Below are 21157 nucleotides of genomic sequence, written 5' to 3'. Positions count from 1 at the left end.
TCAGGTTCTTAAAATTGAGATCCTAAATTTGGAATTCATCGAAGGGGAAACCATAGACATTTTTGTTTAATCACTTCTCGCAAGTTATAATAGACAGCGATATGATTAAGAAAATTGGATTACAACACAAATTGTAATTTTGGAAATCTTATTTATAAAAATCTCAATTATGTGTACATACAAATACAAGATCTTCGAAAACAAAGTGTGCAATTGCACCATTCAGTGTGCAATTTTCAAACAATTGTTTGAAAATTGCTTATAAAGCTCACATTATCTTATGTGACATCCACTATAATGACTTTTGTAGTTATATGGTCTATGACATATTTTTAGGGTTTGACAAATGTCACAGTTCACAGAAGAATGGAAAGTATCAACAGTACAAGCTTGCATTTTATCACATGGTTTCATCATCCAAATAGGCTTTCTAATGCATAGAAAGAAGTGTTTACAGCATTCCAATTTGAAATGAAAAAATTATAATAGTTAAACATATCCCACATGATAATAATAGAATTTTCCTCATGTTGTTTAGATACTAATGCTGTTATTCATCGTGTCGTTTCTCAATTACTTCCCGAGCATACTATATAGTGGTCATGGTGAGAACAAAGACACCACTAATTTGGATAGACAGTTGTAAAAAAAAATCATAATAAACACATTGAAATTTATAGCAATATGCACTCATGTTGAAAATGTACATATGTTCAAGCAAATTCATAAAGAAGAAATGTCCATTTTTTATAGCTATATAACAATGCGGGGTAAAACGTTAAAATGGCTGCACGAATTGGGCCAGTCTTAGTTGCATAATTTTGTATTCATTAGTGTTTATAAAACATTTTCTATATTACATAATTATTTTATTTAGATTATATTTAATTGTTTTATAAAATGTAATGTTAATTTTGAGTAAGATTCAACAGTTTTCCTCATATAACCACTGTAAAAACTTACATCTGTGTGGGGCAAAGATGACCAACTGCACATTGACCACGGCTAAAGACTAAAAAAGACTTGGATTGAATTATACCATATTTTTAGAGAAAGTGTATAAAACTTCCAATTTGATTGTATTAACAAAACATGGACAAACGAATTTTGTTATTATGAATTATATAATTTATTATTATACAAGTAGTCTTTGGAGTTTATTGTATTTATAATACCTCATTATCTGCACCATTCAAACTACACATCCTTACACTCCTAAAATTAAGTATTCTTTTTCTTATTCTTTAGAAATTGTTTACAAATACCTTACTTAGCAAAACAACGTTTGCCGGGTCAGCTAGTCTTATATATATAAATGAAGCTCTCGATAAAATGATCCGCTAAAACTCGAAAACGGCTAAATCGATTTTTAGTCTTAGTCTTGAAAAATTCGTGCTAATCAGTAGGTTGTCAGAAAGGTGAGATAATATTTCAAAATAGCGTAGAAACTTTATATTTTTTATTTGAAAATTTTTGTAGGAGCGTAATTCAAATAAAACAATGGACGGTGGCTAATCCGTCAAATGTCAAACGTTTTTAACAGATGATGTTCAATTACGTTTAATAGGATGTTTTACATAAATATTATTTAATTATGATTAAATTGTAGTAATAGTTCTATTTATACCCAAAAACGTTATTAAACCGATTGCAAGTGTTACTAGAAACTCAAAATATCAACTTTTTTGAAATGTTAAATGTTTTGAAAATGCACTTTTTGGCGTTGTAGCACTCTTTTTTTGCAAATGATATTTTTCTCAAACACGGTGCTCTGATCTCATTCGTATAATTATATACTCATTGGTATTTAAAAAACATTCTGTAAGTTATATTATATTTTATTTATGTTATTTAAATTCAGAACCTCAATTTGGGATCGATCAAAAGGACATTGGTGTGGCCTTGATTCGATCAGTAGACCAAACGGATGGCTGGTAATCGTGGACTGTATATGGAAACTAAAAACGTTCTTCTTCTATGATAATAACAAACTAAAAAATGTCCTCACTTTGGTCAATAAAAGGAAACTCAACAAAACTTCTAAACTCGACTGACTCGGAAGGAAACTCGAAACTGAACCAAAGAAAGAAAGCAAGTTGTAAGCGTACTGATAACGCACTGGAATCGAATTGAATACGGAACTAGATAGCACCCGAACTGAAAATGCACTGGAAGCGAAGTGAACTGGAAATCAACTCGAATAGAATAGACCACGTGTCGGAAGTCATAAGTCAAAGTTTTGGAAAGAAAGAGACAGGTAGTCTGGATTAGAAAGGAACAAATCGGTTGACATATTGTAACCCCGAGATGGCGACTATATTATTATTATCGACGCATGTAATAGTCAGTGGCGTCACCATTTCTTCCCCGGGCGAAAAAGGGTACCCTTTTAATACTAGAAAATATAAATGGAAATATCAAAACCATTAGTCAAACTATGCAAGGAATAAAACACATGAGAGATGGTGAAGAAATAACATGTTGATTCTTAATTGAATCTAGGAAGTAAGTTAAGTTTTGATGGAATATCCAATGCTTCTATGTTCACCCATCATAATCAATATTAAGGATAAGTAATCTTGACAGGAAAGCAGTAACCTTGTTATTTGTTTGAACTATATTATAGTTGCTCAGTATCTTGCTGTAATAATGCTGCCAAATTTCATTCTCTGCTATAGCAAATGATTTTTAATATTCTCTATTAATGGATATCACTTCCATGAGACTTGCATATAGCACCACTGGAAATTATTTTTGGTTTGCATCATACATGCTTGTTTTTCGGAACACATGAAAATTTGTCTTGGTGGAATTATCAATTGTCATATCTAAGATGCCTTTATGTCGAATAGGAATTAAAATTTCATTGACCTTGTTTCGTGGATTTGTTGATGATGGTGGTAGTTAATTTTGAGTAACCAGCATGATTTAAAACAACCAGTTCGTATTTGAAATGTGTCCAATATGGGGCCGTATTCATTTCCAAATTAAAGGCATTTTTACAATAACTGCAATATTATGATGATTCATAGCGTTCGATCTTCTTGAATGTACAGATTTTGAATATTATCAAAAGTTGTGAGAACAACTGAGCAAATAACATTTTGCTCTTGAGTGTGATTGAGTTGTCATGCGATTCCTCTGAATAGAAGCAAGTTACTGATAAAGTTACTACATATAATGGTAAAAGGTAAAAGGAAGGAATTAATTAAAGGTAACAAATAAAGCATTAGACTCTTTTTTTATATCGTTTGCAAATATGAAAAAAAAAATTTCTTCACCATAAATTACTGTGTAGGTAGGGGGCAGAGCTTTACTACAGGGCGTTTTAATAACGTAGTCCTAGTTCTTACTAAAGCTGTGCGCACCTCTCCGTCTTTTCCAGGAAAAACGTCTTCAATAACCCCCATGGACCATTGAAGAAGAGGCAAATTTTCATTTTTGATTAGAACTAACATACCCTTTTTAGCCGGGAGAGAAGGGGTGTTCCACTTTTGACGTGATTGTAAATCACTTAAATATTCAGAATGCCATTTCTTCCAGTAAGATTGTATTATTTTATCAATTAATTGTTTTCGCGTCGGTAAATCTATTTGTAATATGTTTTTTGATGGAAGGATATTTAAGGGAGTTAAAGTGAGGAAATGAGCTGGCGTAAGAGGTTGGGGATCACTTGGATCGGAACTCATCCAACATAATGGTCGAGAATTGAGAAGCGCCTCAATTTGGATTAACACGGTATTTAATTCCTCGTAAGTAAGAATTTGTTCATCTATTACTCGATATAAATGCGCTTTTATAGATTTTATGTTGGACTCCCACAAACCCCCGAAGTGGGGTGCGGCTGGCGGATTAAAAGACCAATTGATATTATGCTTGTGAAGTTCGGAGTTTAATGATGCACTAAATGTTTCTGAGTTAATAAGCTGAAATATATCTTTCAGTTCTGATTTGGCACCAACGAAATTTACAGACAAGAAACTGGACCTCTTCGTGAAATAAAGCGCTTGAAACAATTTAAAAACGTCGAAGTGGTTAAATCGGAGGCAAGCTCAATATGTATTGCCTCTGTGGAAAAACAAATAAATAAACAAATATATGCTTTTGAACTTTTTACGCCTCTAAATTTTCCCATGGTTACGCGAAAGGGACCAGCATAGTCAGTACCGGTGTGCTGAAAAGGTTTTGCCTCCATAACACGAGGAGAAGGTAAATCAGCCATAATAGGAGTAAAGGATTTAGGATTACTCCTAAAGCACTTATTGCATTTATGAATACGTTGGCGTACAATACTGCGAATGGATAAAATCCAGTATCTTTGACGAAGAATGGAAGTGAGTAAATGTGGACCAGCATGTAAATGTTTCTCATGATAATAATCAATTATTAAATTTATCACGTGATCCTTTTTGGGTAAAAGCAAGGGAAATTTATGATCAAAATTCAGGTTAGCATGTGTTAAACGTCCACCAACTCTTAAGAACCCATCATGTAAAAATAGTCGTAAAGTCCGATACCTTTTAGGAAACTTGTACATTTTCAAACAATCAATTTCTTCGAATAAATAGATTTGTTGGATAAGTTTGATTATAGTTAATTCGGCTCTGTTGAAATCTGAAAAATATATTTCACTTCTAGATGGAATAATTTTGCAGAAACGTAAAATAAATACAAATATTCTGCATAGTCTGGCCCATGAAGATATAGTGGAAGTAAATTCGTATAGATCATTTTTACAGGAGTTTGCCACTAAGCAAGATGAAACTTTTTCTTCTGGAACATTTTGCATGGAATCTAACGTAGAACGTATGGGCCAATGACTTCTGTGAGAGTAAAGCCATGAGGGACCTGTGTACCAATTACTATTATTAAGCAATGTATTTGGTAATGAACCACGAGAAACACAATCGGCAATATTTGCCTCGGAAGAAATATGATACCATTTGGCAGAAGGAAGTAAATCATGAACTTTCGTTACTCTATTTGCGACAAAAGTTTTCCATCTATGAGCTGGTCCTGTTAACCAATGAAGCACAATCATCGAGTCCGTAAAACCATATATTTCTTCGATACATAAAGAATGATGATTGGAAGATATGACAAAGGATAATAATTTTGCCAATAAATGCGCCGCACACAACTCTAACCTAGCTAAAGTTTGAACTTCAATTGGAGTAATTTTTGATTTTGAAATAAGAAGGTAATATTTATTATCATGGCAAGGCTTGATATAAATCACAGCCCCATAAGCCTTTTCTGAACTATCCGCAAAACCGTAAAGAGAACAACGAATATAATTTTTGGTACCTACAAATCGAGGAATGGAAAGATTAATTAATTCTGGAAGTTGATTATAAATACTAAGCTATGTTGCAACTTATGAGGAAGGTAATGGCTTATCCCAATCCAATTTTAATAACCATAGTTCTTTCATGATCATTTTGAATTTGATGGTAATAGGCGTAATAAAACCTAAGGGATCCCAAATACGAGCAATGGTGGATAATAAATGACGTTTTGTCCAATTTTGATGGAGAAGGTTGATATTAAATTTAAAACAATCTTGAATTGGATCCCATCTCAATCCCAATACTTTAACGGAAGTATCAAATTCAGAGATTGTTTGTGAAAAATTAATTTGTGTTTTATGGTGTGATTCAAATTGTTTATACATTAGACTATCATTCGAAGCCCACTTCGCTAGTTCAAAACACGCGAAACGGAACAAACTCGACAATTGAACGTAAAGTTGTTTTGCGATTTCGACGGTGTCTGCACTAGTAACCACGTCGTCGATATAAATATCATTTTGAATTATATCAGTGGCTAAGGGGTAATTTTTGCTCTCATCTTTAGCTAGTTGTTTAATAGTGCGTAACGCATGAAAAGGAGATGACGTAATACCAAATGTGACAGTGTTTAATTCATAAATGCCGAGGGGATCTTCCGGAGAAAATCTCCAAAGTATCCTTTGAAATCGTCTATCTTGATCACGAATTAATATATTTCTGTACATCTGTTTAATGTCGGCCGTTAACGCAATTTCGCCAAAACGAAAGTTAAGAAGAATTGTGATAATGTTAGACTGTAGCTTTGGCCCGGAAAATAGGTTGGCATTCAGGGAAGGAAATTCAGCATTCTTTGCTGATGCATCAAATACAATTCGTAACGGTGTGGATGAGCTGTCTTTAATCACGGCAAAATGTGGAATATAATACCCTTCATTGGCTGCGGAATCATTTACATGGCCTAAAAATGACATGTGTTTTTGTTGTAAATAATCTTGAATTACTTCTGAATATTGTTTATGGAATTCGAAAGATTTCCGAAATTTTTGTTCTAAAATACAATAACGCTTATGCGCGAGTTCATATGATTTCTGAAAATTTACATTAACGTTGTCATGAAATGGTAATGCGACCACGTAACGTCCATCGAAATTCCGTACTGTGGTGGACGTATAGAACTGTTCGCAATAATCGTTTTCCGACACAATCATGTCAGGTACATCTTCTAACTCAAAAAATGTTTTCATTTATTTAGATAAGGAATCATGTTCAATCGTGCATAGATTTGTCGAACTTGAATTAGGCGATGCAACGTTTGGAAGAGATCCCATTATTACATAACCTAATTTTGTATCCAATGCGATAGGTGAATCGACGGTTTTTATGTGATTTGACATAATAATAGCATTAAATACATCACAACCCAAGATTCCATTAACAGTTTGAGGAATGAAAAATTTATTATCCGCCAGTTGTAAAGATAAAAATTTATTAATGGAATCGAATGGAATTTTAATGGTCGGTTGTGGTTTGACAATTTCATGTATTACATAGGCACATACAGACATTTGAAAGGAACAATCATTCGACATAATAATAAAATTTGCCATGCCCGTAATTTTTTGCGAAGAGTTACCTATAGAAATGACTTGAGCCTCGATCGGTGTTATCTCTAGTTGAGCGGATTTACAGAATGACTCAGTCACATAGTTGCGATCGCTTGCGGTATCAATAATGACACGTAACGGACTAGTTTTAATACCTGTTGCCAAAACATAAACAGTTGCGGTCGGCATAAGATTTATATAATGTGATAAATCTAATTCATTTACAACGCATAAAGTATTACTTGGATTGGAATCGGAAATTTTTTGCTTCGAATTTTTGGAATGAATATCTGTTGGAACTTGTTTTGTATTGTCAACACAATTATTTGAATGTAACAAAGTATGATGTTTGGTATTACAATACAGACATGTTTTCTTAGAATGACACGGACTGTTACGTTTATGACCCAGGCAATTCGAACAAAGATTCAATCTCCTAATTGCTGACCATCTGTCGTTGATATTTAATTCTAGAAATTGCGAGCATTTAAAAATATTATGACCTTCGTTGCATAAGTAACATTGAAGCGATTTGACATTGCTGGTTATCAACGAATGAGAAATGTGGGTTTTCGAAACCTTCTCGCGCAGATCATAAATATAACTTTGACCTTTTTGCACTTTATTTATGAATTGTAATAATTCTTTATAGGAAGGATATTCGCCCTGAAAATAATTTTCAAATTTTTCCTGTAAATTGGTATCTAATTTGGATAGAGCGATCGATGTTAGTAAAAAATCATACAGGTCTGGAATATTTAATTGATTTAATGCTTGTACTGTAGTGTCAAATTTCTCGATAAAGTTATGCAACTGTGATGAGTTTACAGTTTTAAAAGACATTAACTGTTTGAAATAGTGAATGCCCAGATAACGTTTATTTTTGTATTTGTTTATCAATGCTTCCCATAAAATTAAATAATTATTGGCGGTAGATAAGATAGTATTAAAAATTTTCATTACTGGGCCTTCTAAGGCGCCCATTAAATAATGAAATTTGGATATAATGTCAATCTCGGGATTCTCATGTATAAGGGTTTTGAATGTTTCATAAAATAGCGGCCATTTTTTGAAATCACCCGCAAATTTGGGTATTTCAATTGTTGGGAGACGGGATTTGGAAATAAATTTATATGGGGAATCTTCACTTTTTGTCAAAGAGGAAGTATTGTTTACATCAGAAATAGTTTTTTCAATGTATTTTATCTCCGCGTATAATTGTTCCACGGATAGAAGGGCAGCATAATCCGGTACGAAACTGGGATTTTCCAACGAGTTTAATTTATTAATATCGTCGGTAAGTTTTATAAATTGTTCTCGAACGTTATCTAACATTATCAGGTTTGTACAGAATTGTTTCTTGCTTACGTCTTCTGTATAATGGAAAAATACATTTCTCGTTTGGAAATTAATCGTGCGACTTCAGCACTGGCAGATGCATTCTTGGGCGGCATTTTTAGGATTATAAGAAACTTGGAAATATAATCTTACCTCGATATCCGTTAATGCAAATATATCATGCAAACTCTCAATCTTAATTGAGATCCGGCTCGGAAGGCCAAAATGTGGTGTGGCCTTGATTCGATCAGTAGACCACACGGATGGCTGGTATTCGTGGACTGTATATGGAACTAGATAGAACCCGAACTGAAAATGCACTGGAAGCGAAGTGAACTGGAAATTAACTCGAATAGAATAGACCACGTGTCGGAAGTCATAGGTCAAAGTTTTGGAAGGAAAGAGACAGGTAGTCTGGATTAGAAAGGAACAAATCGGTTGACATATTGTAACCCCGAGATGGCGACTATATTATTATTATCGACGCATGTAATAGTCAGTGGCGTCACCAGACATTTTGTCGAATAACATTCTCCCAGTTATCATTTCCCAGAATTTATCAAGGAATAGATAGCAATAAATGAAGGTCCGGCGTTAAAAAGGTCCAACACCGAGGTGTCAAAAACCATCAGTAAAGTTAAGCATAGTTTAACAATAAATTTAATCCGGAACTTCATTCGAAAGTAGAGAGAAAAATAAACTAGCTATAACCTTGATTCTCATAACTTTGCTATTGGGAGATAAACGGTAATCTTTGAAAATCCATAATAAAAGTATTTTGTTCCGTTGCTAGCTTTTTAGCATTAGTTAAAAATGTAATTATTTTGTAAAATACCTTTAAAATCAAAATAAGAGATTAAACCTGTTAGCCACCTAGCCGTTCCAAGTTACTTTGCCTATAGGGTAAAAAGGACTAGATAAAATTTTTTTGAAAGACTGCAAAAAGCACATTTCTACAATGATGAAGTAGCTGGTAGTTTTACTGTACATAGTCAGATAATTGTTCATTTGAAATGTGTTATTTGTTATGATATATTTGGTTTGATTTTTATAATATAATTAATATTTGCTCAAAGTCAAATTGGACTTTTGTGCCTCGACCTGCTCTACATATATACTTTTTATTAAATTTACTTTAATTCATCGAATGTTACTTGAAAGTTTTCAAAATGCAGGTCTTCTTTGACCTTATACCAAATACTTAATTCATTTTCTACCTCTCCTCGCAGAAATTTTAAAAAATTGTATAAGCTCAGTAGTATTATTTACAATTGTACACAAAATCCAGAATCCAAAAAGAATCTGAAACTAGTTGGTGTTGGTATTTCGCCTTGAGGCAAGTTACATGAACTTCCTGATATGTGTAAATAATGGATTTAATCAATAAAAACTAGTGGGGCGCATGGCATCGTGCCTTAAGGCAAATTGCTGGAACTTTCCGTACTAAAAATTATTATTCTTTTAAAAACGATTAACATTTTCGAAAAAAAATTACTTCGAAAAAATTAGATTTTTGAGATACTATAAATTTGACAAAAAAATACTTTTTTTATTTTGACATATTTTGGAAATTCTGAATTTTTTTTTCAAAGCAATCGTACTGCTTTAACTGCATAGATTATCACTCCACAATACCTATTGTGGAAACATTTAACATCATCTACGAAGTTCAAAATAATTCTACTCAACTAGTGCTAAGCCAGATGACTAGAAAAAAAAATAATGATGATGCCTAATCATCATCGTCGGATTCAACACCTATTCCATCAACAAGTAAAACGTCTTCAACAGCAACAATGGATGCTGGCGGTGCATGCGAAGTGATTGATTATACGAATGAAAATCCGTGGCAAGAGGTAACTTCCGCGAAAAGACCTAGCCTTTGTAACGCATTAAGTAATTTAAGCGTTCCCATAAAATTGGCCAACAAGTTCAGCGTTCTAGCAAACAACGCTTCAAAACCATCAAATGAGACAACAGATAATAAAAAATCAACTCCTCCGCATTTGCTTGTTCACGGGGTTCGAGATTACAATCTTATGATAGCGGACATTAATTCAATTATGAAAAAAAAACTAGTGGGGTGTATGGCATCGTGCCTTAAGGCAAATTGCTGGATCTTCCCGTACCCGTTACGTCCCGTACCGTAACAAAATGTTCGAGGAATATTAAATGTTTTCAAATAGACTATTATAAATGCATACTGTAACATTGTCTAATATTTATAAGAATTATATTAACTGAATTGAAATTTATATAAAGTTGAAATTATTTGTTTGAAGTATATTAGATCTATGGTCAGAATTAAAAATTAATAAAGAAAATCTGAATTATTTTCGATATACAAAAAAAAAATTTTGAAAAAAAAAAGTTGAGACATTTTTTTTTCAGAATCAATTATTTTGTTAATACAAGCAGAAAGTTTTTTGAATCATTTAAATCGGACGCTTAGTTCTCTCAAAAACTGCCATTTTTTACATATTTAGCTCCGTATCTTCGAAATGACTGGGCCTGCCTTTGCCAAAAAGTAATAAACACTTCTCCCAGTAATTACTAATTGAATGTTTTTTGGATCATTCAAATCGGATACTCCGTTCTCTCAAAAAGTCGAATTCTATTTTGTCCACTCTTTGCATCGTATCTCCGAAACGACTGGACCTGCCTTTACCAAAAATTAATCAGCTTTTCTCCATATCAATAGGAATTGAATGTTTTTTGAACCATTCAAATCGGTTGATCCATGCGTCCGAAAACGTCACTGGAAATTTGAATATACATACATACATACACACACACATACACACACACAGTGAAGCTGTTCTTATCACGAGTAGAAAAACAATAGAGACCATCATGCTAAAGATAGGAAATCTAGAGATCACGGCAAAACCTTACATCTGTTACCTTGGCGTATTGCTTGATGCTCGATTGAATTTCAATCAACAGATGGAACACGTTAGTGCTAAGGCGTCAATAGTTAGGACGAGACTTGCTCGACCGATGCGTAATGTTAGAGGCCCTAAACAAACCAGAAGGATATTACTATCGTCAGTGGTTACCTCGGTGCTGACATATGGTATCTCCATATGGGCTGATGCTCTCAAATCTCAAAAATCGAGGAGAATGGCAGGACCTATACATCGTCTGAGTGCTTTAAGAATTGCTTGCGCATTTCGCACAATATCGGAGGAAGTTGATATTAGAAGAACGGCAAAACAGCATTGACCGATGGCAGCAACTGTGGGATGTCGCAGTGAAGGGCAGATGGACGCATCGCCTCATTCCTAACATCAAAGTCTGGCTATGTCGCAAGCATGGCGAAGTAAATTATTATACTATGCAAATGCTCTCCGGGCACGGCTGTTTTCGAGCCTATCTATATCGCTTCCAGCACGATAGCTCGCCGGATTGCCTATATTGTTTGGGCGAAATCGAAGATGCTGAGCATGTGTTCTTCGTATGCCCGCGATTTGGTGCTCTACGGGATGATGTGAAAGACACATTGAGATGCAGAATTACCCCAGGTAATGTTGTTGAAGTGATGCTGACAAGTGAAGCTGCTTGGAATGCCATAGACAGATTTACGAGAGACGTATTAATTGACCTGCGTTCTATAGAAAGTGAAACGGCGAATGGGACTTCGCCCATTTAATGTTTATGAATTATAACATTAATTATAACAAGTTAAGAATGATAACATTTTAGATCCTCTCCCCACGAAGTAATACCTAACGGCGGTTTCCGTGGGGACCAGAGGCAAGGGCAAAGCGGAGGTTTTAGTTGGTATTATACCAGGGCGGTATCGAGTCCCACATACCCAGACAGAAGACCAGTCTGGGATGCATAAAGGCATTTCCTTGGCTATACAAAAAAAACACACACACGCACACACATCCATTTTTTCTGAGGTATGCCAAAATGTTCAGAAACCTTCAAAACGTCGAGAAATGTAAAAATTTTCAATTTCGATTTTCGGCCCATTACAATAACTTACCCTACGGGAAGTTAATACATTTTAAACTAGCTGTAAATGGAATTCTGTCTTAAGGGAATTAAGGCATCGTGCCTTAAGGCAAATTGCTGGAACTTCCCGTACCAAAAATTATTATTATTTTTAAAAACGAATAACATTCTTAAAATAATTTACTTTGAAAAAATAAGATTTTTGAGAAACTATAAATTGGACAAAAAATTACTTTTTTTTGAAAAAAATTTTTTTTTAAAAAAAATAATTTTTTTTTAATTTTAAAAAAAAAAAAAAAAAAATTTCTTCATTTTGACATATTGTGGAAGATCTGAACTTTTTTTTCAAAGCAATCGTACTGCTTTAACTGCATAGGGACAAAATATAAAGCGCGTAAGCGCCGCGTCGCTGTCTAACGCATAAGCATTGGTACGGAATCCATACGAATGTTAACAAATTGTATACTCATTGTTAAAATCTCTATAAAATATTTGATAATTTGATGTGCATATGTCTAATGATCATTTTTGACCGCCAAATGGCTCATTTTTTTACTTTTTCCTTCATATCTCCGAAACCGCAAGACCTACCTTTATCGATTCTTTATCTTGTCAATACAAGTGAAATGTTTTTTGAATTATTCCAATCGGACGCTCCGTTCTCTTAAGAACTGAGTTACCGTTTTCGGCACTTTTTGCCACGTATCTTCGGAACGGCTAGACCTGCCTTTGCCAAAAACTAATCAGCACGTCTCCTTATCAATAGGAATCGAATGTTTTTTGAATTATTCAAATCGGTTGATCCGTGTTCCCGAAATCGTCGACGAAAATTTGTATCCGCACATACATACACACACGTACATACATACATACATACATACATACATACATACATACATACATACATACATACATACATACATACATACATACATACATACACACACACACACACACACATACATCCATTTTTTCTAAGGTATGCCAAAATGTTCAGAAACCTCTGAAACGTAAAGATATATAAAAAATTTCATTTTTGATTTTTTTGCGATTACTATAACTTGCCCTACGGGAAGTTAATTAAAAGTGAATCTGTGTTTTGTTCAAGAAAATAGTATTTCTGGTAGTTAAAGTCTAGGAAACCATGGGAGCACCGCATCAGGTTTGCACAACATTTTGCGACCCTGACAATTCTGCTTAGTATTAGTTGAAGTCACAACAATATATATATATATATATATATATATATATATATATACTAGTAAACCCAACAAACTCCGTTTTGCCACCAGATGGTTTCGTGAGAAAGATGAAGAAATATTTTGTTTGTTTTATATTTGAAAAGGAAAAATTTGATTTTATTGCACAACAGTAATGGATTTATTTCGATTACAAATGAAGTGTTTTTTAGTTGAACTTCTCTAAGTAAATGAAAGTGAATCCGCAAATTATCTGTTTCATTGAAGTGCTCTTTCGTAAACCACATTTTTTGTTTTTTGTTCTGACGTTAACACAAACAAAGCGGGTGGTTTTCCAACTCGTGAACAGGCAACGTATAACTGCTCATGTGAAAAACAATGATTTTCTGAATAATCTATTTGAAATTTATCCCGCAAACACTAAGCGATTGGCCTTGCGACTTGTTATTGCGAACGCAAGGCGAACTGAAAATTGCAATCGTTTGAAGTCACACGGAGGACCAGTCGGAATCATTGGTATGTCACCAAATCGCCAGCAATGTTTGATTGAGTGGTGAAATTAAGTGCGTGTACATCATTATTTTTTGCGGCAAGAATTGCTCGTTGACTTAACTAAGCATAATTCTTATAATTCTCACTAATGTCATTACTCGAATTTTCAATTACGGTGCGTGAAGCACCACTAATTTTCTTAGCTTGCGGAGCCCGAGACCTTTCCAACGAATGCAAAATTGTCAAAGTCGATTCGTGCATTCTGGAGTTATTTCGTCAGAAAGGAAAACCCGACATATTTATATATATACTATGACCCAACAGACGTTGTCCTGTACCCACATCTACATTTTTTTTAATATTCTATACTAATATTTATACCGTAAAAAAAATATGAGTGATGTTGAATGTAGAACTGCTTCAAATAAAATGATTATTTTGTTAATATATATATATATATATATATATATATATATATATATATAATAATAAAATAATATATAATAATAACATTGTATATTAAAAATTATACACTGCGATTTATAGAACAAATTTATTTCCAATAGCTCAATTTATTTTAATGCATTTAAGTGTTATCCAATGTTTTTAGCCATACCTGTAAATGTAGATGTATAATTGAATGATTTTTTGTTCACGTGTTATAGATACACGTGCTGAGAATTGAAATCATCTAAAACGTATAACAAATTCAGAAAAAATTAATATATAACATGCGCAGTAAAGGTACAATATCACCTTGGATTTTTCTACCCAAACTATTTGCTTCAATAATGTTGCCTATAATTTTTATAATTTCGTACCATATTTTAACTAGCTTTTAGTATTTTAATATATAAATTACATTTTTCTCACTAATAATTCAATATACATTGTTGCATTGTGATTCAACCTACGATCAATTTGCTTGATATTTTGGGAATATGCTCATCTTAATCTTAAGTTCAGAAGTGAAAACAATTTGCACTCCATCAGCACCCTCCCCCCCGCATTAATTGGATTATAACTCTTTTAATTTTGATTTTATCAGAACTTGTGATATACTATTTTAAAGGTGATTAAATGAGCTACAAATTTCTCTATCATAAATTTCATCGTAACTTCTCTTATTGTGAAACGGCGAAGGGTTAAAGGGCTCGAAAGACCTCTGGTTGGACAGCCACGCACTCCTTAAACAACCATACCTCTGTCAATATTTGTGTAACAGAAAAATATTAAAAAGCAATAATTACTCAGAAAAATACCTTGAATTTTCATATTTATACTTTTATACATATTCTTTCAGAGATATTATAATGAGAAATTGGTTCTTTTCTTAAACCGATTTTTTTTTTCATGAAATCATGAGTTTTTTTAAAATCGTTTGTACCAAAGTTGTGGTATTTTCTAGAATCCATCAAGTTAATTCTAAATGAAAAACGATTATTTTTAATTTTGGTGACAATTGCACTCACAAAACTGTTTGATTTAAATGAAAAAAAAAATTGTATGCGTCTTTTATATGCATGATATAAATTTAAAGCTTATTTTGAGCACTATAAAAACCCATATTCATATTTAGCTTAATATTGTTAAAATTTATATTTTTAACAATATTAAGACTTTAACCATTTTAAGATATTAGCAAAAGACGTTGAAAAACGCAAAAAAGAAACAAATTTTTAGTAGCCAGTAACTTGATAAGTAATTGCATTTTTTAAAAATATTAATAAACATTTTTCTCTTTTAAATAGTTCTTATATGAATATCCAACGTTATTTTGAAAGAGATACAATTGCACCACTGAAAAAGGATGTCATCCCCCCCCCCGGAAAGTGGTAAAGGAGTCTAAATTAATTTCACTTTTAAACTTGATAGTAAGATGAACCTAACTCTTAAATTTCATGCAAATTGGAGCACATTAAAAATATTCCGACCCAAAACGCTCCATTGATTTGAGTAAATATTCCGTATCCAATGCCAAACATTTGAATTTTTGACACAATAAAACTTCTAATTTTTTGAATAAGTAAATTATTTTTGTATTGTGATTTAGTAAAGTAAAGAAAAGCACGACTGCATTGAAAAGTTAAAAAATAATAATCTGTCAAATTGAATTGTAGGCTAAGTTTGATGTGCGATCAGTGACAGACGCATGCGCAGACTGCATGGTTAGACGCATATTGACTGTAAATCTTATATTGTTCTAATTTTTGTCACATCTTAGATGCTTTTCAGCAATAATAATGTAGACATTACATTTTCCTTATTTATAATCATGAATTTATTATATATTAATATTGCCTTAGCCTATAAGTGAATAGAAATGTTTGACAAATGACAGTCTTCATTTGTTTTTAATTTAATGTTTAATGTCAAACCATGCCTTAAATATTCTCAAGGTCAAACAATGATAAGCGGTTTTCCTTAATTTTTTCATTTATTTCTATAATCTAAAAATTCATGTGTCACTGTTTGGGATGCATGTGTAAATAGCTCAACACAACAACTATGGTAAATTCTTTCAATGCCTACAACCAACACCTACAATTCACTGCTGAATTAGAAAATAATAAAACTATCAGTTTCTTAGATGTCCAACACTTTCGCGAAAACAATAATATAATAACTGATTGGTATCACAAACCAACATACTCATGCCGTTATCTTAATTACCATTCTTACCACCCCCTCTCTATCAAAATAGGCACAATCATAAACTTAATAGACCACGCATTATTATTATCATACAGTAAATTTTTAAGGAAGAATCTCTCTCTCATTCTACAAATCCTAACCGAAAACTCCTACTCATAACACCTCATCCAATCCATAACAAAAAATAGAATCCTATATCTCCAAAACCGTCACAATAATTCAATTGATAATCCAAACCTTGAAAACTACATCGGAACTATAAGTTTACCTTTCATTAAAGAATTATATTACCCGTAGAGAAAACTTTTCAGTAAAAATAATAGTAGAGTAGTTTGTACCTCCGAAAACACTTTTTCAACTCTTTTTACAAAATTGAAATCGAAATTTAACCCAAGAATCCTAAGTAATCTAGTTTATAAGCTTAATTGCCTAGATTGTAACTGCGTCTACATAGGTGAAACGAGTCAAAACTTGCACAAAAGAACATCACAACACAAAACCAATTCTAAAAATAAAAACCAGAATAAAACACAACTAACGGATCACATTAATCAGCTCAAACATAACATTGATTTTTATAATCCCACGATCCTACATTTCGAAAATATTTTAAAGACGATTTAGCGAAGGATGCTCAATATCTTTACACAAGGAGATGGCCATAAATTTAAGAAATGACAACAATTCGCTTTGCAATGACTATAAAAGAATCCTCGACCATTTTCAAAACACCACCATATCTGAATGAAGCGTGTATTTTTATTAATTTATTATTTTACAAAAAACATATGTTTGCCGGTCAACACAATTCATTCAGTATTTAGACGTTAGTCATTTTGTACATACTGGAATGTAACCAAAAATTGTCAAAAAAATAATTAGTTTAAATGTTCCAATTATTAATAGCTTGGTTTATCACAGTGTAATAGTGTAGTGTATTTTTGTATAATTAATTTCTGTAAGTACTTATATATAAGTTCTATAACTTTATATTATTTTCCTCCTACATCATATAAAATCTTTTAGTTTTTCCACTGAATGACGGTCTCGATGAAGACCGAAACATATGGATAAATAAAGTATTTCAAAACTATTTTAGTTTATTTACTTGGTGTTACTGCCTGGTTCTAAATAACTCATCAAAATATATATCAACACCAAACTCACATATTTCAATATATATATATATATATATATATATATATATATATATATATATATATATATATATATATATATACTGATGTAAGACCATATTTATGTAAGTTACCTTCATTGTCTATATATGTGTATGTGTCTGTATTGCATATGTTTGTATATGTATATATATATATATATATATATATATATATATATATATATATGTGTGTATGTATGTATATATGTATATGTGTATGTGTATGCATATATTTATATGTGTATATATACATATGTACATGTCCGTATGTATATGTTTATATATACGTATTATTCGTATGTATATATGTATATGTGTACGTGTTTGTACATGTATATCATATATACCTGTTTGTTTGTGTGTATATTTATGTATATATTACGCTTTTGTATGTTTGTATATATTTCTTTTTACTTTTCATTTCTCTTGTTTATCTATCTGTTAAGTATAATTGTTATTGTTATAATTATATTACTTATATCTATAGTTCTTTTTCCAATTTCTGTCATTTTTTCCTAGTTTATATTAATTTTTCAATATTCATTCTGTAGATCCACTGATGATGACATAAAATACTATGTCGAAACGTTTGGAAAAATTAAAGATTAACTTCTAAATCTTTGCCTTTTATTTGATGTATGCCCTTGAAGAACTTACTCATATTTCTCAACATCAAAACTAAATTCTTTAACATATGAAATCCTGGGCTGGAAACAGGACTTATACTACTACTCTTCTATGATATAGAACAGGACTTCACTACGCTTGCTTTCAAGACACATTCTTTTTGTAACATTTTATGTTCTCTTATTTTACTTAATTTTGGTTTTTATTCTTACATGCATGTATTCTTTGTATATATGTATGTTTGTACTTTTATGTGTTACATAATTAAGCTTTTACTTTTATTTCATTTTCAAGTTTTTTTGTGTATTTGTGTGTGTGTGTGTTTTAAGGTTATGTATGTATATATATGCATATAATTGTGTATATATATATGGTTTTGTATATGTTTATATACGTTTGTGTATATATATATATATATATATATATATATATATATATATATATATATATTACATTTTAATATAACCTCTGTATTTCTGTACCCCTCTGATATTTTTACACTATACTTGCCATTTCTCTTTTAACGTTTTTTTGGTTTATGTTTTTCTGTACGCGCTGACATATTTACACTATACTTGTCTTTTTTCCTTTAACGTCTCGTTGAGTTCGCTTTTGTTTTTTTGTTTCCCTTATCCTCTCCTTTCTCTCACATTATGAAACCCACAGAGACAATACCCAATAATCCTAAACACGGTCTTAACACCTCTAATGACCTTCGCCATAATCCATCTTTTTACTCTTTTATTAAAAAATGCTATGGATCGTACATCCTATCTGAATTTAAACAAATCGCGAAATTAAATTTGAAATTATCCACCAACATTAACAAACAAATTTTCCTGATAAGATGCAGAAAAGAAGGTATCATACCAAATTTTTACCGTCTCAATACTACAAAATTCAACCATTTGAGCACTTCACTCAATAACAAGTTCTCTCGTTTAAGCTTACATCTCCTCTCATTAGAAATTAAAAATTGTATCCGCAACACCAATAACTTGAAACTTGCCATTAATAAAACATACTCTTGATTGGCTTATACTGTTGAAGCGGAGATTCTTGAAAGTTTCACGGAATTTGAATCTATTCGTAATAAACATGTCTATAACAAATAAAAAAACTCTTACACTAACAAATTCAACAAACTTTTACAATCCAGAATTAATTCGTCCAAAATAACCTTAAGCGACTCACTCATCAACAAATGGCTAAAAAATCTTTCGGACGTTAGGCTTCCTGAGAGACTTCTTTACATCTTTGCTCTAGGTCCAAATTTTGCAATCCCGAATAACTCTCACAACCTAAATTTTATTAAAGTGCTTAGCAGTTTAGAATCAGGCCTCTACAACATAAAAGACCCTGAAATAAAAACAAATACCCGTTCAATTTTCTGCAAAAACTTTCTCTCCTTCATTAAATCTTTTAATTAAAAAAAATCGACTGTTTAGATATTCTTTGAGATATTAAAGCCTGTAAAATTTTCTTAAAAGAAAACCCCGACATTCTAATAACTAGAGCCGACAAAGGGAACATAACAGTGATTTTAAATAAATCATCTTATTTAGAAAAAGTTTCCGCGCTAGTTACTGACACAAAAACTTACTCCCCAGTTATCTCAGATCCTACAGAACGTATGAACTTCAACTCTTTCAATGAACATCTCTCATTCACTTTCGAAAAAGAACAGAATAATTCCATCAGCTTTCTTGACGTCAAAATTATAAAAACCTTAGATAACCGTATCATCACAAATTGGTACCAAAAACCTACTTGGTCGGGCAGGTATTTAAATTTTCAATCCTATCACCCATCTAGCATGAAAATAGGTACTATAATTAATTTAGTTGACCACGCCATACTTCTCTCGGACAAACAATTTTGGTCTGCTAATTTATCGTTAATCCACACAACACTTATTAATAACTCTTATCCTCCTAATCTCATAAACTCTGTCACGTACAATAGACTCAAATTTCTCAATAATAACAATAATACCTCTTCTTCTTCCACCAAAATCTCCAAAGACAATAACTTTATTGGTAATGTTTGTCTCCCGTTTATTAAAGAACTCTTTCCCATTTGGAAAAAACTGTTCCACAAGGTCGACTTAAGATTAATTTGTAACATAGACTTAACCCTTAGCTCCCTTTTTACCAACCTCAAATCACCCACTAGTTTGGAACGCACATCAAATATTGTTTATAAATTAAAATGCAATGATTGTGATTCCATTTACATAGGTGAAACTGGACAAAATTTAATAAAACGACTAAAACAACATGATAATAACTCTAAAAACCCACGACAAAATCAAACCATGATAACAGAACATATAAAAAATTTTAAACATTCTTTTGACTTTTATAACGCTAGTATACTTTATCACGAACGGAACATTATTCAGAGAAGATTTGCTAAATCTTGTCTAATCAGCATTTCCAACTTTTGTGTTAATAAACGCCATGATGCCTCCTTACTCTGTGAAAATTATCAGGTGATACTTAATAATATTTCCAAATTTGTTTCCTCTTAACCTACGTAATTCCGAACCTGTAAACCTACCCTTACGCAGTCCGATCACGAACTTTGATTCTTAGCTTCTCACCCATACTTCGAAACACTGATTGTAAAAAACCCGCCAACTATTCCCTCAAACGGTCTCTTCAAATAATTTTTAAACACATTTTATTACAGCCTCGGGCTCGATCACATAAACTACGTTCTCTGTGCAAAATATATTATATATTTCACAAATTTTTTGCTATGCTCTGTTCAACAAAATAATATAAAAAAACAAGTTAATGTATATAT

At 32.1% G+C, this 21157-nt stretch overlaps 1 protein-coding gene across 1 annotated transcript; it reads right to left on the bottom strand.

The window, feature by feature from the left end:
- Positions 1-3287: 3287 nt before the first annotated feature.
- Positions 3288-7084, bottom strand: LOC113371444. Its single transcript, XM_026612071.1, has 5 exons — positions 6925-7084; positions 5731-6249; positions 4738-5307; positions 4118-4614; positions 3288-3926 (listed from the first exon to the last, which is right to left on the bottom strand). The coding sequence occupies exons 1-5, from the start codon at positions 7082-7084 to the stop codon at positions 3288-3290; spliced, it is 2385 nt and encodes a 794-aa protein (XP_026467856.1).
- Between the last annotated feature and the right edge of the window lie 14073 nt (positions 7085-21157).

The sequence above is a fragment of the Ctenocephalides felis genome, unplaced genomic scaffold (assembly GCF_003426905.1).
Source record: "Ctenocephalides felis isolate EL2017-DRISC unplaced genomic scaffold, ASM342690v1 CF-g0.4_SCAFFOLD_01492, whole genome shotgun sequence".
Lineage (NCBI taxonomy): Eukaryota > Metazoa > Arthropoda > Insecta > Siphonaptera > Pulicidae > Ctenocephalides > Ctenocephalides felis.
Note: the sequence above shows the minus strand (reverse complement) of the source record. Positions and strands in the feature narration are given on the sequence as shown.

What these genes read in the sequence shown, in the direction of transcription:
- LOC113371444 (XM_026612071.1), bottom strand. Translation starts at nt 7,084, where the DNA reads ATGCCGACCGCAACTGTTTATGTTTTGGCAACAGGTATTAAAACTAGT. An exon ending in ACTTTACGTTCAATTGTCGA is followed by an intron (nt 5,308 to 5,730) that starts GTTTGTTCCGTT and finishes CTCGATTTGTAG; the next exon opens with GTACCAAAAATTATATTCGT. An exon ending in TTGCTTAGTGGCAAACTCCT is followed by an intron (nt 4,615 to 4,737) that starts GTAAAAATGATC and finishes TATATTTTTCAG; the next exon opens with ATTTCAACAGAGCCGAATTA.